Genomic DNA, 24,255 nt, shown 5'->3' with positions numbered 1-24,255 from the left:
CCTCTCCATTCATATTATTATTACCCCTCTCCCCCTCTCCTCCTCTCCATTCATATTATTATTACCCCTCTCCCCTCCATTCATATTATTATTACCCCTCTCCCCCTCCTCTCCATTCATATTATTATTACCCCTCTCCTCCTCTCCATTCATATTATTATTACCCCTCTCCCCCTCTCCCCCTCTCCATTCATATTATTATTACCCCTCTCCTCCTCTCCATTCATATTATTATTACCCCTCTCCCCCTCTCCCCTTTCCATTCATATTATTATTACCCCTCTCCTCCTCTCCATTCATATTATTATTACCCCTCTCCCCTCTCCATTCATATTATTATTACCCCTCTCCTCCTCTCCATTCATATTATTATTACCCCTCTCCCCCTCTCCATTCATATTATTATTACCCCTCTCCTCCTCTCCATTCATATTATTATTACCCCTCTCCCCCTCCATTCATATTATTATTACCCCTCTCCCCCTCCTCTCCATTCATATTATTATTACCCCTCTCCTCCTCTCCATTCATATTATTATTACCCCTCTCCCCTCTCCCCTCTCCATTCATATTATTATTACCCCTCTCCTCCTCTCCATTCATATTATTATTACCCCTCTCCCCCTCTCCCCTTTCCATTCATATTATTATTACCCCTCTCCTCCTCTCCATTCATATTATTATTACCCCTCTCCCCCTCTCCATTCATATTATTATTACCCCTCTCCTCCTCTCCATTCATATTATTATTACCCCTCTCCCCCTCTCCATTCATATTATTATTACCCCTCTCCCCCTCTCCATTCATATTATTATTACCCCTCTCCTCCTCTCCATTCATATTATTATTACCCCTCTCCTCCTCTCCATTCATATTATTATTACCCCTCTCCTCCTCTCCATTCATATTATTATTACCCCTCTCCTCCTCTCCATTCATATTATTATTACCCCTCTCCCCTCTCCCCCTCTCCATTCATATTATTATTACCCCTCTCCCCCTCTCCATTCATATTATTATTACCCCTCTAGCTAGCTAACAGTGCACTTTAACTTGAAATGAAAACGACTTTGTCAAAATTAGAAACGTGTCATTTCTGAAAATGTCGCTTGCTAGTCTATCTTACCCGTTTACACCATGGTTGGACACTTCTCTCTGCTCCGGATGCCATGGTTGGACACTTCTCTCTGCTCCGGATGCCATGGTTGGACACTTCTCTCTGCTCCGGATGCCATGGTTGGACACTTCTCTCTGCTCCGGATGCCATGGTTGGACACTTCTCTCTGCTCCGGATGCCATGGTTGGACACTTCTCTCTGCTCCGGATGCCATGGTTGGACACTTCTCTCTGCTCCGGATGCCATGGTTGGACACTTCTCTCTGCTCCGGATGCCATGGTTGGACACTTCTCTCTGCTCCGGATGCCATGGTTGGACACTTCTCTCTGCTCCGGATGCCATGGTTGGACACTTCTCTCTGCTCCGGATGCCATGGTTGCCCTCTATTTTGAAGATGTAATCCTGAGACAGGTGTTTTTTCCATCTCTTTAGCTATCATACTCTAATTCCACTGATTTAAAAACTCGGTCCTCCAGCAAGTGTAGAGCAATACTGATGCAGTTCTGCTATGTGATATCTTTAAAAAGTAGCATTAGACAGGATGACCTACATATACTCACCAGCTCACATTATAGACAGAAACGTTCTATATGTTAACCCAACCTAACTTATATCTCTGCATGTCCAGCCCACTCAGTATCTCAGCCAATCATGGCAAGCGGGAAGGTGGCCATAATGTTGAATTGGCGTAAATACCTTGGGTGACATATCCGACCCAAGTGCCTCAGCAGCAGCAGCAACCCATAATACCGACTCTAGCGACTCTTGACTCGGCACCGAGTTTCCTGAAATGGGTCACGATTGAATATGGCAACTTTCAGAATGAATCAAACCACTTTTTAATTTTTAATTTGACAATATATTTGTTGTGTAAAGTCTCTCCAAACCAGTCTTTTTTTTAATTGTTCATAAATACTTTTCGTAATAATATATATATAACATACATCGGAGTATTTAAAAAATCTACCAATTGGTGCTGAACAGGAGACAAATATCAAATCAAATCAAATCAAATTTTATTTGTCACATACACATGGTTAGCAGATGTTAATGCGAGTGTAGCGAAATGCTTGTGCTTCTAGTTCCGACAATGCAGTAATAACGAGCAAGTAATCTAACTAACAATTCCAAAAAAAACTACTGTCTTATACACAGTGTAAGGGGATAAAGAATATGTACATAAGGATATATGAATGAGTGATGGTACAGAGCAGCATAGGCAAGATACAGTAGATGATATCGAGTACAGTATATACATATGAGATAAGTATGTAAACCAAGTGGCATAGTTAAAGTGGCTAGTGATACATGTATTACATAAGGATGCAGTCGATGATATAGAGTACAGTATCAACGTATGCATATGAGATGAACAATGTAGGGTAAGTAACATTATATAAGGTAGCATTGTTTAAAGTGGCTAGTGATATATTTACATCATTTCCCATGATTAAAGTGGCTGGAGTAGAGTCAGTGTCATTGACAGTGTGTTGGCAGCAGCCACTCAATGTTAGTGGTGGCTGTTTAACAGTCTGATGGCCTTGAGATAGAAGCTGTTTTTCAGTCTCTCGGTCCCAGCTTTGATGCACCTGTACTGACCTCGCCTTCTGGATGGCAGCGGGGTGAACAGGCAGTGGCTCGGGTGGTTGATGTCCTTGATGATCTTTATGGCCTTCCTGTAGCATCGGGTGGTGTAGGTGTCCTGGAGGGCAGGTAGTTTGCCCCGGTGATGCGTTGTGCAGACCTCACTACCCTCTGGAGAGCCTTACGGTTGAGGGCGGTGCAGTTGCCATACCAGGCGGTGATACAGCCCGCCAGGATGCTCTCGATTGTGCATCTGTAGAAGTTTGTGAGTGCTTTTGGTGACAAGCCGAATTTCTTCAGCCTCCTGAGGTTGAAGAGGCGCTGCTGCGCCTTCCTCACGATGCTGTCTGTGTGAGTGGACCAATTCAGTTTGTCTGTGATGTGTATGCCGAGGAACTTAAAACTTGCTACCCTCTCCACTACTGTTCCATCGATGTGGATGGGGGGTGTTCCCTCTGCTGTTTCCTGAAGTCCACAATCATCTCCTTAGTTTTGTTGACGTTGAGTGTGAGGTTATTTTCCTGACACCACACTCCGAGGGCCCTCACCTCCTCCCTGTAGGCCGTCTCGTCGTTGTTGGTAATCAAGCCTACCACTGTTGTGTCGTCCGCAAACTTGATGATTGAGTTGGAGGCGTGCGTGGCCACGCAGTCGTGGGTGAACAGGGAGTACAGGAGAGGGCTCAGAACGCACCCTTGTGGGGCCCCAGTGTTGAGGATCAGCGGGGAGGAGATGTTGTTGCCTACCCTCACCACCTGGGGGCGGCCCGTCAGGAAGTCCAGTACCCAGTTGCACAGGGCGGGGTCGAGACCCAGGGTCTCGAGCTTGATGACGAGCTTGGAGGGTACTATGGTGTTGAATGCCGAGCTGTAGTCGATGAACAGCATTCTCACATAGGTATTCCTCTTGTCCAGATGGGTTAGGGCAGTGTGCAGTGTGGTTGAGATTGCATCGTCTGTGGACCTATTTGGGCGGTAAGCAAATTGGAGTGGGTCAAGGGTGTCAGGTAGGGTGGAGGTGATATGGTCCTTGACTAGTCTCTCAAAGCACTTCATGATGACGGATGTGAGTGCTACGGGCGGTAGTCGTTTAGCTCAGTTACCTTAGCTTTCTTGGGAACAGGAACAATGGTGGCCCTCTTGAAGCATGTGGGAACAGCAGACTGGTATAGGGATTGGTTGAATATGTCCGTAAACACACCGGCCAGCTGGTCTGCGCATGCTCTGAGGGCGCGGCTGGGGATGCCGTCTGGGCCTGCAGCCTTGCGAGGGTTAACACGTTTAAATGTCTTACTCACTTCGGCTGCAGTGAAGGAGAGACCGCATGTTTTCGTTGCAGGCCGTGTCAGTGGCACTGTATTGTCCTCAAAGCGGGCAAAAAGTTATTTAGCCTGCCTGGGAGCAAGACATCCTGGTCCGTGACTGGGCTGGGTTTCTTCCTGTAGTCCGTGATTGACTGTAGACCCTGCCACATGCCTTTTGTGTCTGAGCCGTTGAATTGAGATTCTACTTTGTCTCTGTACTGGCGCTTAGCATGTTTGATAGCCTTGCGGAGGGAATAGCTGCACTGTTTGTATTCAGTCATGTTACCAGACACCTTGCCCTGATTAAAAGCAGTGGTTCGTGCCTTCAGTTCCACACGAATGCTGCCATCAATCCACGGTTTCTGGTTAGGGAATGTTTTAATCGTTGCTATGGGAACGACATCTTCAACGCACGTTCTAATGAACTCGCACACCGAATCAGCGTATTCGTCAATGTTGTTGTCTGACGCAATACGAAACATCTCCCAGTCCACGTGATGGAAGCAGTCTTGGAGTGTGGAGTCAGCTTGGTCGGACCAGCGTTGGACAGACCTCAGCGTGGGAGCCTCTTGTTTTAGTTTCTGTCTGTAGGCAGGGATCAGCAAAATGGAGTCGTGGTCAGCTTTTCCGAAAGGGGGGCGGGGCAGGGCCTTATATGCGTCGCGGAAGTTAGAGTAACAATGATCCAGGGTCTTTCCACCCCTGGTTGCGCAATCGATATGCTGATAAAATTTAGGGAGTCTTGTTTTCAGATTAGCCTTGTTAAAATCCCCAGCTACAATGAATGCAGCCTCCGGATAAATCGTTTCCAGTTTGCAAAGAGTTAAATAAAGTTCGTTCAGAGCCATCGATGTGTCTGCTTGGGGGGGATATATACGGCTGTGATTATAATCGAAGAGAATTCTCTTGGTAGATAATGCGGTCTACATTTGATTGTGAGGAATTCTAAATCAGGTGAACAGAAGGATTTGAGTTCCTGTATGTTTCTTTCATCACACCATGTCACGTTGGCCATAAGGCATACGCCCCCGCCCCTCTTCTTACCAGAAAGATGTTCGTTTCTGTCGGCGCGATGCGTGGAGAAACCCGCTGGCTGCACCGCTTCGGATTGCGTCTCTCCAGTTAGCCATGTTTCCGTGAAGCAGAGAACGTTACAGTCTCTGATGTCCCTCTGGAATGCTACCCTTGCTCGGATTTCATCAACCTTGTTGTCAAGAGACTGGACATTGGCAAGAAGAATGCTAGGGAGTGGTGCACGGTGTGCCCGTCTCCGGAGTCTGACCAGAAGACCGCTTCGTTTCCCTCTTTTTCTGAGTCGTTTTTTGGGGTCGCTGCATGTAATCCACTCCGTTACACTGGTTGTAAGGCAGAACACAGGATCCGCATCGCGAAAAACATATTCTTGGTCGTACTGATGGCGAGTTGATGCTGATCTTATATTCAGTAGTTCTTCTCGGCTGTATGTAATGAAACCTAAAATGACGTGGGGTACTAGTGTAAGAAATAACACGTAAAAAAACAAAAAACTGCATAGTTTCCTAGGAACGCGAAGCGAGGCGGCCATCTCTGTCGGCGCCGGAAGTAAGACGATATGTATGTGTTTCCATGGCTTCCTGTCATTGATCCCTAATATTCTGAACATTTCTCTCCATATTGTATATTCTAGTGAGTCCAGAAAACTCTTATTAAATTAAACCAAATTTAAGTCAATGTGCTGAAAATCGTATTGAATCAAAACTCCACGAGAAAATCTGTTGGCCAGCAAGTGGGTTTTCAGCGGTTTTATTGCATGTATTCAGCACCAATGACTGAGAATGGCAGAGGAAAGACAAGTCTGAACTGGGCTCTATATGTCCTTTTATATATCATTCTTTATTTTTATTTTACCTTTATTTAACTAGGCAAATCAGTTAAGAACAAATTCTTATTTTCAATGACGGCCTAGGAACAGTGGGTTCAATTTTGGCTGGACTTAAGCCAGTTCATTTGTCAAATGCTCCTCTGCCATTTCGACCTGTACGCGCTTTTCTATTTCCAAAACGTCGCGCCAGGATTGATAATTTACCATATATGAGCTCGCTTTCACTGAGGTGGGATGTGTGGCAATATCTGAGGTGTGTCCTTAAAAACGTGCCAAAGTCCCAATTTCAGTATGTGCTGGCGGGGATATTTAAGACCAACTGAAAACTGTTAGCAGTTCTGGATTTTGACTGCAGCAGCAACCTGTCATGAAGCACAGTACCCATAACTCACATAGAACAGAAGAGATTTCTTTTGTTAACCTCGTATTTGTTTTTTTCTTTTTCCTTTGGTTAAATACCAAGTAGACACCCTCCTCTGAATGATGTTTTGTTGACGTAGATAAAGGGCTTGCCTCCTCACAGGTTTGTTACTCCCCAACATGATCTATTAATATTATTAACAGATTATCAGATTAACAAATATTAACAGATCATGTTGGGGAGGAACAAACCAGTGAGGAGACAAGCCCTTTATCTACGTTATTTTAGCCTCCACCTGCTATTGGGATGTGTGAAACCCCTGCATGGAGATGGACTGGGAGATGAAACCCCTCCATAGAGATGGACTGGGAGATGGACTGGGAGATGAAACCCCTCCATAGAGATGGACTGGGAGATGAAACCCCTCCGTAGAGATGGACTAGGAGATGAAACCCCTCCATAGAGATGGACTAGGAGATGAAAACCCTCCATAGAGATGGACTAGGGAGATGAAACCCCTCCATCTAGATGGACTGGGAGATGAAACCCCTCCATAGAGATGGACTGGGAGATGAAACCCCTCCATGGAGATGGACTGGGAGATGACACCCCTCCATAGAGATGAAACCCCTCCATGTAGATGGACTGGGAGATGACACCCCTCCATGGAGATGGACTGGGAGATGAAACCCCTCCATAGAGATGAAACCCCTCCATGGAGATGGACTGGGAGATGACACCCCTCCATGGAGATGGACTGGGAGATGACACCCCTCCATAGAGATGGACTGGGAGATGAAACCCCTCCATAGAGATGGACTGGGAGATGAAACCCCTCCAAAGAGATGGACTGGGAGATGAAACCCCTCCATAGAGATGGACTGGGAGATGAAACCCCTCCATAGAGATGGACTGAGAGATGGCGTGGTCCAGTGATATCAAGTTATTTTCCTGAATGCTTCGGTTTGAAAACAACAACAACACAAATCCATTACAGTTGGCTATGTTTCCCCTCTAATGACAGCTGGTTCAACAGCTGCTGTCTTCCTTATCCTGGCCATGCATTAGCCAATGAGCCTGTCCATAACAGCTTTCTAAATGCTCTACTGGTTGAGGCTTTTGCATAATTCACAAAGCAATACTCCATTCAGCTTGTATCCATCCCCAAAGAGCTGTTACCAAAGACCCTCTCCCCCAAACATGTTATTATTCATTAATACAGGATCAACAGTAGTCCTAGACTATATCATGTTATTATTCAGTCCTATAATACAGTATCAACAGTAGTCCTAGACTATATCATGTTATTATTCAGTAATACAGGATCAACAGTAGTCCTAGACTATATCATGATATTATTCAGTAATACAGAATCAACAGTAGTCCTAGACTATATCATGTTATTATTCAGTAATACAGGATCAACAGTTGTCCTAGACTATATCATGTTATTATTCATTAATACATTATCAACAGTAGTCCTAGACTATATCATGGTATTATTCAGTAATACAGTATCAACAGTAGTCCTAGACTATATCATGTTATTATTCAGTCCTATAATACAGGATCAACAGTAGTCCTAGACTATATCATGTTATTATTCAGTAATACAGTATCAACAGTAGTCCTAGACTATATCATGTTATTATTCAGTCCTATAATACAGTATCAACAGTAGTCCTAGACTATATCATGTTATTATTCAGTCCTATAATACAGGATCAACAGTAGTCCTAGACTATATCATGTTATTATTCAGTAATACAGTATCAACAGTAGTCCTAGACTATATCATGTTATTATTCAGTCCTATAATACAGTATCAACAGTAGTCCTAGACTATATCATGTTATTATTCAGTAATACAGGATCAACAGTAGTCCTAGATTATATCATGTTATTATTCAGTCCTATAATACAGTATCAACAGTAGTCCTAGACTATATCATGTTATTATTCAGTAATACAGGATCAACAGTAGTCCTAGACTATATCATGTTATTATTCAGTCCTATAATACAGTATCAACAGTAGTCCTAGACTAGATCATTTTATTATTCAGTAATACAGTATCAACAGTAGTCCTAGACTATATCATGTTATTATTCAGTCCTATAATACAGTATCAACAGTAGTCCTAGACTATATCATGTTATTATTCAGTAATACAGTATCAACAGTAGTCCTAGACTATATCATGTTATTATTCAGTCCTATAATACAGTATCAACAGTAGTCCTAGACTATATCATGTTATTATTCAGTCCTATAATACAGTATCAACAGTAGTCCTAGACTATATCATGTTATTATTCAGTCCTATAATACAGGATTAACAGTAGTCCTAGACTATATCATGTTATTATTCAGTCCTATAATACAGTAGTCCTAGACTATATCATGTTATTATTCAGTAATACAGGATCAACAGTAGTCCTAGACCATATCATGTTATTATTCAGTCCTATAATACAGTATCAACAGTAGTTCTAGACTATATCATGTTATTATTCATTCCTATAATACAGGATCAACAGTAGTCCTATACTATATCATGTTATTATTCAGTCCTATAATACAGTATCAACAGTAGTCCTATACTATATCATGTTATTATTCAGTCCTATAATACAGGATCAACAGTAGTCCTAGACTATATCATGTTATTATTCAGTAATCAACAGTAGTCCTATACTAGATCATGTTATTATTCATTAATACAGGATCAACAGTAGTCCTAGACTATATCATGTTATTATTCAGTAATATAATACAGGATCAACAGTAGTCCTAGACTATATCATGTTATTATTCAATAATACAGGATCAACAGTAGTCCTAGACTATATCATGTTATTATTCAATAATACAGGATCAACAGTAGTCCTAGACTATATCATGTTATTATTCAGTAATACAGGATCAACAGTAGTCCTAGACTATATCATGTTATTATTCAGTAATATAATACAGGATCAACAGTAGTCCTAGACTATATCATGTTATTATTCAGTCCTATAATACAGTATCAACAGTAGTCCTAGATTATATCATGTTATTATTCAGTCCTATAATACAGGATCAAGAGTAGTCCTAGACTATATCATGTTATTATTCATTCCTATAATACAGGAACAACAGTAGTCCTTTACTATCTCATGTTATTATTCAATCCTATAATACAGTATCAACAGTAGTCCTATACTATATCATGTTATTATTCAGTCCTATAATACAGGATCAACAGTAGTCCTAGACTATATCATGTTATTATTCAGTAATACAGTATCAACAGTAGTCCTAGACTATATCATGTTGTTATTCAGTCCTATAATACAGTAGTCCTAGACTATATCATGTTATTATTCAGTCCTATAATACAGTATCAACAGTAGTCCTAGACTATATCATGTTATTATTCAGTAATACAGTATCAACAGTAGTCCTAGACTATATCATGTTATTATTCAGTCCTATAATACAGTATCAACAGTAGTCCTAGACTATATCATGTTATTATTCAGTAATACAGTATCAACAGTAGTCCTAGACTATATCATGTTATTATTCAGTCCTATAATACAGTATCAACAGTAGTCCTAGACTATATCATGTTATTATTCAGTAATACAGTATCAACAGTAGTCCTAGACTATATCATGTTATTATTCAGTCCTATAATACAGTATCAACAGTAGTCCTAGATTATATCATGTTACTATTCAGTCCTATAATACAGGATCAAGAGTAGTCCTAGACTATATCATGTTATTATTCATTCCTATAATACAGGATCAACAGTAGTCCTAGACTATATCATGTTATTATTCAGTCCTATAATACAGTATCAACAGTAGTCCTAGACTATATCATGTTATTATTCAGTAATACAGTATCAACAGTAGTCCTAGACTATATCATGTTATTATTCAGTCCTATAATACAGTAGTCCTACACTATATCATGTTATTATTCAGTAATACTGGATCAACAGTAGTCCTAGACTATATCATGTTATTATTCAGTAATACATTATCAACAGTAGTCCTAGACTATATCATGTTATTATTCAGTCCTATAATACAGTATCAACAGTAGTCCTAGACTATATCATGTTATTATTCATTCCTATAATACAGGATCAACAGTAGTCCTACACTATATCATGTTATTATTCAGTCCTATAATACAGTATCAACTGTAGTCCTATACTATATCATGTTATTATTCAGTCCTATAATACAGGATCAACAGTAGTCCTAGACTATATCATGTTATTATTCAGTAATCAACAGTAGTCCTATACTAGATCATGTTATTATTCAGTAATACAGGATCAACAGTAGTCCTAGACTATATCATGTTATTATTCAGTAATACAGGATCAACAGTAGTCCTAGACTATATCATGTTATTATTCAGTAATATAATACAGGATCAACAGTAGTCCTAGACTATATCATGTTATTATTCAGTCCTATAATACAGGATTAACAGTAGTCCTAGACTATATCATGTTATTATTCAGTCCTATAATACAGTATCAACAGTAGTCCTAGACTATATCATGTTATTATTCAGTCCTATAATACAGGATCAACAGTAGTCCTAGACTATATCATGTTATTATTCATTCCTATAATACAGTATCAACAGTAGTCCTTTACTATCTCATGTTATTATTCAATCCTATAATACAGTATCAACAGTAGTCCTATACTATATCATGTTATTATTCAGTCCTATAATACAGGATCAACAGTAGTCCTAGACTATATCATGTTATTATTCAGTCCTATAATACAGTATCAACAGTAGTCCTAGACTATATCATGTTATTATTCAGTCCTATAATACAGTATCAACAGTAGTCCTAGACTATATCATGTTATTATTCAGTCCTATAATACAGGATTAACAGTAGTCCTAGACTATATCATGTTATTATTCAGTCCTATAATACAGTAGTCCTAGACTATATCATGTTATTATTCAGTCCTATAATTCAGTATCAACAGTAGTCCTAGACTATATCATGTTATTATTCAGTAATACAGTATCAACAGTAGTCCTAGACTATATCATGTTATTATTCAGTCCTATAATACAGTATCAACAGTAGTCCTAGACTATATCATGTTATTATTCAGTAATACAGTATCAACAGTAGTCCTAGACTATATCATGTTATTATTCATTCCTATAATACAGGATCAACAGTAGTCCTATACTATATCATGTTATTATTCAGTCCTATAATACAGGATCAACAGTAGTCCTAGACTATATCATGTTTTTATTCATTCCTATAATACAGTATCAACAGTAGTCCTAGACTATATCATGTTATTATTCAGTAATACAGTATCAACAGTAGTCCTAGACTATATCATGTTATTATTCAGTAATACAGTATCAACAGTAGTCCTAGACTATATCATGTTATTATTCAGTAATACAGGATCAACAGTAGTCCTAGACTATATCATGTTATTATTCAGTCCTATAATACAGTATCAACAGTAGTCCTAGACTATATCATGTTATTATTCAGTCCTATAATACAGGATCAACAGTAGTCCTACACTATATCATGTTATTATTCAGTCCTATAATACAGTATCAACTGTAGTCCTATACTATATCATGTTATTATTCAGTCCTATAATACAGGATCAACAGTAGTCCTAGACTATATCATGTTATTATTCAGTAATACAGTATCAACAGTAGTCCTAGACTATATCATGTTATTATTCAGTAATACAGGATCAACAGTAGTCCTAGACTATATCATGTTGTTATTCAGACCTATAAAACAGTAGCCCTAGACTATATGTTATTATTCAGTCCTATAATACAGGATCAACAGTAGTCCTAGACTATATCATGTTATTATTCAGTAATACAGGATCAACAGTAGTCCTAGACTATATCATGTTATTATTCAGTCCTATAATACAGTATCAACAGTAGTCCTAGACTATATCATGTTATTATTCAGTAATACAGTATCAACAGTAGTCCTAGACTATATCATGTTATTATTCAGTCCTATAATACAGGATCAACAGTAGTCCTATACTATATCATGTTATTATTCAGTCCTATAATACAGTATCAACAGTAGTCCTAGACTATATCATGTTATTATTCATTCCTATAATACAGGATCAACAGTAGTCCTACACTATATCATGTTATTATTCAGTCCTATAATACAGTATCAACTGTAGTCCTATACTATATCATGTTATTATTCAGTCCTATAATACAGGATCAACAGTAGTCCTAGACTATCATGTTATTATTCAGTAATACAGTATCAACAGTAGTCCTAGACTATATCATGTTATTATTCAGTAATACAGGATCAACAGTAGTCCTAGACTATATCATGTTGTTATTCAGACCTATAATACAGTAGCCTAGACTATATCATGTTATTATTCAGTCCTATAATACAGGATCAACAGTAGTCCTAGACTATATCATGTTATTATTCAGTAATACATTATCAACAGTAGTCCTAGACTATATCATGTTATTATTCAGTCCTATAATACAGTATCAACAGTAGTCCTAGACTATATCATGTTATTATTCAGTAATACAGAATCAACAGTAGTCCTAGACTATATCATGTTATTATTCAGTCCTATAATACAGGATCAACAGTAGTCCTAGACTATATCATGTTATTATTCAGTCCTATAATACAGTATCAACTGTAGTCCTATACTATATCATGTTATTATTCAGTCCTATAATACAGGATCAACAGTAGTCCTAGACTATCATGTTATTATTCAGTAATACAGTATCAACAGTAGTCCTAGACTATATCATGTTATTATTCAGTAATACAGGATCAACAGTAGTCCTAGACTATATCATGTTATTATTCAGTAACACAGGATCAACAGTAGTCCTAGACTATATCATGTTATTATTCAGTAATATAATACAGTATCAACAGTAGTCCTAGACTATATCATGTTATTATTCAGTCCTATAATACAGGATTAACAGTAGTCCTAGACTATATCATGTTATTATTCATTCCTATAATACAGGATCAACAGTAGTCCTATACTATATCATGTTATTATTCAGTAATACAGGATCAACAGGAGTCCTAGACTATATCATGTTATTATTCAGTAATACAGTATCAACAGTAGTCCTAGACTATATCATGTTATTATTCAGTCCTATAATACAGGATCAACAGTAGTCCTAGACTATATCATGTTATTATTCAGTAATACAGTATCAACAGTAGTCCTAGACTATATCATGTTGTTATTCAGTCCTATAATACAGTAGTCCTAGACTATATCATGTTATTATTCAGTCCTATAATACAGTATCAACAGTAGTCCTAGACTATATCATGCTATTATTCAGTCCTATAATACAGGATCAACAGTAGTCCTAGACTATATCATGTTATTATTCAGTCCTATAATACAGGATCAACAGTAGTCCTAGACTATATCATGTTATTATTCATTCCTATAATACAGTATCAACAGTAGTCCTAGACTATATCATGTTATTATTCAGTAATACAGTATCAATAGTAGTCCTAGACTATATCATGTTATTATTCAGTAATACAGTATCAACAGTAGTCCTAGACTATATCATGTTATTATTCAGTCCTATAATACAGGATCAACAGTAGTCCTAGACTATATCATGTTATTATTCAGTCCTATAATACAGTATAAACAGTAGTCCTAGATTATATCATGTTATTATTCAGTCCTATAATACAGGATCAACAGTAGTCCTAGATTATATCATGTTATTATTCAGTCCTATAATACAGGATCAAGAGTAGTCCTAGACTATATCATGTTATTATTCATTCCTAAAATACAGGATCAACAGTATTCCTATACTATATCATGTTATTATTCAGTCCTATAATACAGTATCAACAGTAGTCCTAGACTATATCATGTTATTATTCAGTCCTATAATACAGTATCAACAGTAGTCCTATACTATATCATGTTATTATTCAGTCCTATAATACAGTATCAACAGTAGTCCTAGACTATATCATGTTATTATTCAGTAATACAGTATCAACAGTAGTCCTAGACTATATCATGTTATTATTCAGTCCTATAATACAGGATCAACAGTAGTCCTAGACTATATCATGTTATTATTCAGTCCTATAATACAGTATCAACAGTAGTCCTAGACTATATCATGTTATTATTCAGTAATACAGTATCAACAGTAGTCCTAGACTATATCATGTTATTATTCAGTAATATAATACAGGATCAACAGTAGTCCTACACTATATCATGTTATTATTCAGTAATACAGTATCAACAGTAGTCCTAGACTATATCATGTTATTATTCAGTAATACAGTATCAACAGTAGTCCTAGACTATATCATGTTATTATTCAGTAATATAATACAGGATCAACAGTAGTCCTAGACTATATCATGTTATTATTCAGTCCTATAATACAGTATCAACAGTAGTCCTAGACTATATCATGTTATTATTCAGTCCTATAATACAGGATCAACAGTAGTCCTAGACTATATCATGTTATTTTCAGTAATACAGTATCAACAGTAGTCCTAGACTATATCATGTTATTATTCAGTAATACAGGATCAACAGTAGTCCTAGACTATATCATGTTATTATTCAGTAATACAGGATCAACAGTAGTCCTAGACTATATCACGTTATTATTCAGTAATACAGGATCAACAGTAGTCCTAGACTATATCATGTTATTATTCAGTAATACAGGATCAACAGTAGTCCTAGACTATATCATGTTATTATTCAGTCCTATAATACAGGATCAACAGTAGTCCTAGACTATATCATGTTATTATTCATTCCTATAATACAGTATCAACAGTAGTCCTAGACTATATCATGTTATTATTCAGTAATACAGTATCAACAGTAGTCCTAGACTATATCATGTTATTATTCAGTCCTATAATACAGTATCAACAGTAGTCCTAGACTATATCATGTTATTATTCATTCCTATAATACAGGATCAACAGTAGTCCTATACTATATCATGTTATTATTCATTCCTATAATACAGGATCAACAGTAGTCCTACACTATATCATGTTATTATTCAGTCCTATAATACAGGATCAACAGTAGTCCTAGACTATATCATGTTATTATTCAGTCCTATAATACAGTATCAACAGTAGTCCTAGACTATATCATGTTATTATTCAGTAATACAGTATCAACAGTAGTCCTAGACTATATCATGTTATTATTCATTCCTATAATACAGGATCAACAGTAGTCCTATACTATATCATGTTATTATTCAGTAATACAGGATCAACAGGAGTCCTAGACTATATCATGTTATTATTCAGTAATACAGTATCAACAGTAGTCCTAGACTATATCATGTTATTATTCATTCCTATAATACAGGATCAACAGTAGTCCTATACTATATCATATTATTCAGTCCTATAATACAGGGTTAACAGTAGTCCTAGACTATATCATGTTATTATTCAGTAATACAGGATCAACAGTAGTCCTAGACTATATCATGTTATTATTCAGTAATACAGGATCAACAGTAGTCCTAGACTATATCATGTTATTATTCAGTCCTATAATACAGGATCAACAGTAGTCCTAGACTATATCATGTTATTATTCAGTCCGATAATAGTCTCAACAGTAGTCCTAGATTATATCATGTTATTATTCAGTCCTATAATACAGGATCAAGAGTAGTCCTAGACTATATCATGTTATTATTAATTCCTATAATACAGGATCAACAGTAGTCCTATACTATATCATGTTATTATTCAGTCCTATAATACAGTATCAACAGTAGTCCTAGACTATATCATGTTATTATTCAGTAATACAGGATCAACAGTAGTCCTAGACTATATCGTGTTATTATTCAGTCATATAGTATCAACCGTAGTCCTAGACTATATCATGTTATTATTCAGTAATACAGGATCAACAGTAGTCCTAGACTATATCATGTTATTATTCATTCCTATAATACAGTATCAACAGTAGTCCAAGACTATATCATGTCATGTCATTCCTGCTTACAAGCAAAAATTAAAGCAGGAAGTACCAGTGACTCGCTCAATAAGGAAGTGGTCAGATGATGCAGATGCTCAGCTACAGTAATGTTCTACTAGCACAGACTGGAATATGTTCTGGGATTCTTCCAATGGCATTGAGGAGTACACCACATCAGTCACTGGCTTCATCAATAAGTGCATGGAGGACGTCGTCCCCACAGTGACTGTACGTACATACCCCAACCAGAAGCCATGGATCACAGGCAACATTCGCACTGAGCTAAAGGGTAGAGCTGCCGCTTTCACGGAGTGGGACTCTAACCCGGACGCTTATAAGAAATCCCGTTAAGCTCTCCGACGAACCATCAAACAGGCAACGCGTCAATACAGGACTAAGATTAAATCCTACCACACCGGCTCTAATGCTTGTTGGATGTGGCAGGGCTTGGAAACTATTATGGACTATAAAGGGAAGCACAGCCATGAGCTGCCGAGTGAAACGAGCCTAACAGACGAGCTAAATTATGCGTGCTTCGAGGCAAGCAACACTGAAGCATGTATGAGAGCACCAGCTGTTCCGGACAACTGTGTGATCACTCTCTCCGTAGCCGATGCGAGCAAGGCCTTTAAACAGGTCAACATTCTCAAGGCCAGAGGCGCAGAATGATTACCAGGACGTGTACTCCGAGCATGCACTGACCAACTGGCAAGTGTTTTCACTGACATTTTCAACCTCCCTGACCAAGTCTGCAATAACATGTTTCAAGCAGACCACCATGTGCCCAATAACATCAAGGTATCCTGCTTAAATGACTACTGACGCGTAGCACTCACATCTGTAGCCATGAAGTGCTTTGAAATGCTGGTCATGGCTCACATCATCACCATTATCCCAGAAACCCTAGACCCACTCCAATTTGCTTACCGCCCCAACAGATCCACAGTCTCTATAGCACAATCTCTATTGCACTCCACACTGCCCTTTCCCACCTGGACAAAAGGAACACCTATGTGAGAATGCTATTCATTGACTACAACTCAGTGTTTAACACAATAGTGCCCTCAAAGCTCATCAATAAGCTAAGGACCCTGGGACTAAACACCTCCCTCTGCAAATGGATCCTGGACTTCATGACGGGCCGCCCCCAGGTGGTAAGGGTACGTAACAAAACAACTGCCACGCTGATCCTCAACACTGGGGCCCCTCAGGGGTGCATGCTCAGTCCCCTCCTGTACTCCCTGTTCACCCATGACTGCATGGCCAGGCACGACTCCAACACCATCATTGAGTTTGCTGTTATGGGCCTCTTGAGTGGCGCAGTGGTCTGTGCCACTAGAGATCCTGGTTCGAGTCCAGGCTCTGTCGCAGCTGGGTCAGGGAGAGGTTGAATATGTCAGTGGAGACACTTGCCAGTTGGTCCGACACATCCTTTGAGTACACCTCCTAGTAATCTGTCTTTGGCTTTGTGAATGTTGACCTGTTTAAAAGTCTTGCTCACATCGGCTACGGAGAGAGTGATCACACAGTTGTCCGGAACAGCTGGTGCTGTCATGCATGCTTCAGTGTTGTTTGCTTCAAAGCTATCGTAAAAAGCATTTAGCACGTCTGGAAGGGTCACGTCAATGGGCTGGGTTTCCTGTAAATACATTCATTTATATTGACAAAAGTATCACTATTCACTGCACTTCTCCCGAACCATTAAATTCACATTTCAATCTAAAAAACGATCTATTCATGGTAGATCATACCTATTATCCAAATAAATACATCTGACCAGCAGTAGGGGGTACAAGTGGTAACGGAGTTAGACGTCTTTGTCCAAATTAAAACCTTCACCTGCTTGTTTTTGCTACCTTTTCTTTGCTTGATCACAGAAGGGAGGCTATTCCACAGACTAACGCCTGTATGGAAAAACCTGCTCCTCGCAGTACTGTTGACTCTTGGGATTTTACCAGACATATCACTAGCTCTGCTATTGTAACTGTGTTGGTTATAGACCATGTCAATGTGGTTTATCGTGTAACCTGGGGCACGATCATTTAAGTGATATCCTCTGGGTCCACATTGTACAATTTGTTGTATATGTCTCTTACCCAAAATGAATTCAAGTCAATTAAAATGCGTTGGGTTTGTTAAAAATAACTCCTTAGGACGTCTGTGAAGAGTCAACGCCATCTTTTGTAAGGATATAGTACTGCAGCTGATACATTTCTCTCTCCTTTTCTCTCTCTCTATTCTCTCTCCCTCTCTCCCTCTCTCCTTTTCTCTCTCTCTATTCTCTCCTTCTCTCCCTCTCTCCTTTTCTCTCTCTCTATTCTCTCTCTACCTCTCTCCTTTTCTCTCTTCTCTCTCTCCCTCTCTCCCTCTCTACCTCTCTACCTCTCTACCTCTCTCCTTTTCTCTCTATTCTCTCTCTCCTTTTCTCTCCTTTTCTCTCTCTATTCTCTCTCTCCCTCTCTACCTCTCTCCTTTTCTCTCTCTCTATTCTCTCTCTCTACCTCTCTCCTTTTCTCTCTCTCTATTCTCTCTCTCCTTTTCTCTCTCTCTATTCTCTCTCTACTCTCTCCCTCTCTTTTCTCTCTCTCTATTCTCTCTCTACCTCTCTCCTTTTCTCTCTCTCTATTCTCTCTCTCTCTCCCAGGTGGTAAGGTGCTCTCCTTTTCTCTCTCTATTCTCTCCTTCTCTCCCTCTCTCCTTTCTCTCTCTATTCTCTCTCTACCTCTCTCCTTTTCTCTCTTCTCTCTCTCCCTCTCTCCCTCTCTACCTCTCTACCTCTCTACCTCTCTCCTTTTCTCTCTATTCTCTCTCTCCTCTCTACCTCTCTCCTTTTCTCTCTCTATTCTCTCCCTCTCTACCTCTCTCCTTTTCTCTCTCTCCTTTTCTCTCTCTATTCTCTCCCTCTCTACCTCTCTCCTTTTCTCTCTCTCTATTCTCTCTCTCCTTTTCTCTCTCTCTATTCTCTCTCTCTATTCTCTCTCCCTCTCTCCTTTTCTCTCTCTCTATTCTCTCTCTACCTCTCTCCTTTTCTCTCTCTCTATTCTCTCTCTACCTCTCTCCTTTTCTCTCTCTCTCTTCTCTCTCTACCTCTCTCCTTTTCTCTCTCTATTCTCTCTCTATTCTCTCTCTATTCTCTCTCTATTCTCTCTCTACCTCTCTCCTTTTCTCTCTCTATTCTCTCTCTCCCTCTCTCCTTTTCTCTCTCTCTATTCTCTCTCTACCTCTCTCCTTTTCTCTCTCTATTCTCTCTCTACCTCTCTCCTTTTCTCTCTCTCTATTCTCTCTCTCCTCTCTCCTTTTCTCTCTCTCTATTCTCTCTCTACCTCTCTCTCTTTTTCTCTCTCTATTCTCTCTCTACCTCTCTCCTTTTCTCTCTCTCTATTCTCTCTCCCCTCTCTCCTTTTCTCTCTCTCTTTCTCTCTCTCTCTTTTCTCTCTCTCTATTCTCTCTCTACCTCTCTCCTTTTCTCTCTCTCTATTCTCTCTCTACCTCTCTCCTTTTCTCTCCTTTTCTCTCTCTACTCTCTCCTTTTCTCTCTCTCTCTCTCTCTCTACCTCTCTCCTTTTCTCTCTCTCTATTCTCTCTCTCCCTCTCTCCTTTTCTCTCTCTCTATTCTCTCTCTACCTCTCTCCTTTTCTCTCTCTCTCTTCTCTCTCTACCTCTCTCCTTTTCTCTCTCTCTATTCTCTCTCTCCCTCTCTCCTTTTCTCTCTCTCTATTCTCTCTCTCCCTCTCTCCTTTTCTCTCTCTCTCTTCTCTCTCTACCTCTCTCCTTTTCTCTCTCTCTATTCTCTCTCTCCCTCTCTCCTTTTCTCTCTCTATTCTCTCTCTCCCTCTCTCCTTTTCTCTCTCTCTATTCTCTCTCTCCTCTCTCCTTTTCTCTCTCTCTCTCTCTATTCTACCTCTCTCCTTTTCTCTCTCTATTCTCTCTCTACCTCTCTCCTTTTCTCTCTCTCTATTCTCTCCTCTACCTCTCTCCTTTTCTCTCTCTCTATTCTCTCTCCCCTCTCTCCTTTTCTCTCTCTCTATTCTCTCCCTCTCTACCTCTCTCCTTTTCTCTCTCTCTATTCTCTCTCTCCCTCTCTCCTTTTCTCTCTCCTTTCTCTCCCTCTCTACCTCTCTCCTTTTCTCTCTCTCTATTCCTCTCTCTCTCCCTCTCTCCTTTTCTCTCTCTCTATTCTCTCCCTCTCCTCTCTCCTTTTCTCTCTCTCTATTCTCTCCCTCTCTACCTCTCTCCTTTTCTCTCTCTCTATTCTCTCTCTCCCACTCCTTTTCCTCTCTCTATTCTCTCCCTCTCTCCTCTCTCCTTTTCTCTCTCTCTATTCTCTCTCTCCTCTCTCCTTTTCTCTCTCTCTATTCTCTCCTCTCTCTATTCTCTCTCCATCCCTTCTACAGCTCTCCTTTTCTCTCTCTCTATTCTCTCTCTCCCTCACCTCTCTCCTTTTCTCTCCATCTACCTCTCAGAACATGCTTTTCTCTCTCTCTACTATCTCTACCTCTCTCCTTTTCTCTCTCTCTATTCTCTCTCTCCCTCTCTACCTCTCTCCTTTTCTCTCTCTCTATATCTCCCTCTCTCCCTCTCTCTCTCCCTTTTCTCTCTCTCTATTCTCTCCCTCTCTCCCTCTCTCCTTTTCTCTCTCTCTATTCTCTCCCTCTCTACCTCTCTCCTTTTCTCTCACTCTATTCTCTCCCTCTCTACCACTCCTTTTCTCTCTATTCTCTCACTCCCTCTCTCCTTTTCTCTCACTCTATTCTCTCACTATATACCTCTCTCCTTTACTCTCTATATCTCTCACTCTCTCCTTTTCTCTCTCTCTATTCTCACTATACATACACTATATACACACTATATACACTACCTATATCTCACTATACTCTCTATCCCTACCTCTCTCTTTTCTCTCTCACTATTCTCTCTCTACCTCTCTCCTTTTCTCTCTCACTATTCTCTCTCACTATATACACACTACCTCTCTCATTTTCACTCTCTATTCTCTCTCTACTACCTCTCTCCTTTTCTCTCTCTCTATTCTCTCTCTATCTCTACATCTCCTTTTCTCTCACTCTATTCTCTCCCTCTCTACCTCTCTCCTTTTCTCTCTCTCTATTCCCTCTCTACCTCTCTCCTTTTCTCTCTCTCTATTCCCTCTCTACCTCTCTCCTTTTCTCTCTCTCTATTCCCTCTCTACCTCTCTCCTTTTCTCTCTCTCTATTCTCTCCCTCTCTCCTTTTCTCTCTCTCCCTCTCTACCTCTCTAGACGTGTCGTCCTACCCTGTCAGTCGTTCTGTGAGTCGGCCAGAGAGGGCTGTGGACCTGTCCTCCAGCTGTTCAACGCATCATGGCCTGACTTCCTGCGATGCTCCCAGTTCACCAACAACACTTCCGGGTTGCCGGGGTTGTCGTCCATGGCAATGCAAGCCGAGTCGGGGGTCAGCCCAGGTACAGGGGTTAACTCCGCACTCCTCAGCCCCAACTCCATCCCTTCCAGCTGCTACTCTCCCAGACAGGTCAAAGGCAAACCATGTGAGTCAGAACATGCTTGTTCACTATAGACACACTATATACACACACTATATACACACTATATACACACACTATATACACACTATATACACACACTATATACACACTATATACACACACTATATACGCACTATATACACACACTATATACACACTATATACACACACTATATACACACTATACACACACTAATATACACACACTATATACACATACATACACTATATACACACTATACACACTATATACACACTATACATACACTATATACACACTATATACACACTATATACACACTATACACACTATATACACACACTATATACACACTATACACACACTACATACACTATATAGACACACTATATACACACTATATACACACTATATACACACTATATACATACACTATATACACAATATATACACACTATACACACTATATACACTATACACACACTATATACACTACTATATACACACTATATACACACACTATATACACACTATATACACACACTATATACACACTATATACACACTATATATACACACTATATACACACTATATACACATATACACACTATATACACACTATATACACACTATATACACACTATATACACACTATATACACACTATACACACTATATACACACTACACACTATATACACACTATATACACACTATATACACTATATACACACTATATACACTATATACACACTATATACCCACTATATACACACTATATACACACTATATACACACTATATACACACTATATACACACTCAACACACTATATACACACTATATACACACTGTATACACACTATATACACACTATATACACACTATATACACACTATATACACACTATATACACACTATATACACACTATATACACACTATATACACACTATATACACTATATACACACTATATACACACTATATACACTTTTGTTGGTCTGTTATACACACTATATACACACTACACACACTATACACACTATATACACTATACACACTATATCCACATATACAACTATACACACACTATATACACACTATATACACACACTATATACTATATGACTATATACACACTGATAGGCACTATATACACACTATACATACACTATATACACACACTATATACACACTATATACACACACTATATACACACACTATATACACACTATATACACTATACACACTATATACACTATATACACACTATACACTATATATACACACACACTATATACACACTGGTATACACACTATATACACTATACACACACTATATACACACTATATACACACTATAGAACACACTATATATACACACTATATATATCACTATAGACACACTATATACACACTAGATACAACTATATACACACACACTATATACCTGTACTATATACACACTGAACACACTATATCACTATATATACTATATACACACTGGTCTACAAACTATATACACTATAGACACACTATATACACTATATACACTATAGACACACTATATACACTATACAGATACACACACTATATTTTGTATCTCTCACTGTATATAGTAGACACACCCTATATCTGGACTATATCCCCAGGACACTGTAGATACACTATACACACACTGGTCTCTCCACACTAGATACACACACCGTATACACACATCTCACATATAGAACACACCCTGGTCTCTCCTTATACACACTATAGACACACACCCTAGATATACACTATACACACCCTGGTCTCTCACTGTACATATACACTATAGACACACTGGTATATCCTGTAGACAGTATATACACACCCTGGTCTACACCTGTAGACACTAGATACACACTGGTCTCTCCTGTAGACACTAGACACACCCTGGTCTCTCCTGTAGATACTAGACACTATATACCCTATATACTCTCCTATATACACACTATATACACACCACTGGTCTCTCCTGTAGATATACACCTATATACTATAACACTACCCACTGGTCTACACCCTATCTCTCCTGTAGATCACTATATACCCACCCTGGTATACTCACTGTAGATATATCACTATATACACACTATGGTCTCACCTGTAGATATATACCCCTGGTCTCCCACTATATGACTATATACCCACCCTATCTCTCCTATAAATATATACACCCTGGTCTCTCACTATATATATGTGTGTGTATTTAGTGCTTACTGTTGTTTTGTTGGTCTGTTCTGCAGCTGTCTGTGGAGGACACGACCACTTCCTGTGTGTGACTGGACTATGTATCCCCAGGAAACTTGTTTGTAACGGATATAACGACTGTGATGACTGGAGTGATGAGGCAGAGTGCGGTAAGTATACAAGCACCGATGGACAGACACACCCTGGTCTCT

General features: G+C 38.9%; 1 protein-coding gene across 2 annotated transcripts in view; it reads left to right on the top strand.

Moving 5' to 3' along the window:
• Positions 1-24,255, top strand: part of LOC112236860 (atrial natriuretic peptide-converting enzyme) — an 84,363-nt gene that overhangs the window by 3,198 nt on the left and 56,910 nt on the right. Inside the window, exons 1-3 of one of the 2 annotated variants that reach the window (XM_042298587.1) lie at positions 1,093-1,529; positions 21,582-21,847; positions 24,100-24,213. In XM_042298587.1, coding sequence (XP_042154521.1) covers positions 21,730-21,847; positions 24,100-24,213 — 232 coding nt within the window. In that variant the 5' untranslated portion in view covers positions 1,093-1,529; positions 21,582-21,729. Of the gene's footprint in view, positions 1-1,092; positions 1,530-21,581; positions 21,848-24,099; positions 24,214-24,255 lie in introns of those variants that run through there. The other variant, XM_042298586.1, reaches the window with a different exon arrangement.

This window comes from Oncorhynchus tshawytscha, linkage group LG15 (genome assembly GCF_018296145.1).
Source record: "Oncorhynchus tshawytscha isolate Ot180627B linkage group LG15, Otsh_v2.0, whole genome shotgun sequence".
NCBI lineage: Eukaryota > Metazoa > Chordata > Actinopteri > Salmoniformes > Salmonidae > Oncorhynchus > Oncorhynchus tshawytscha.
Note: the sequence above shows the minus strand (reverse complement) of the source record. Positions and strands in the feature narration are given on the sequence as shown.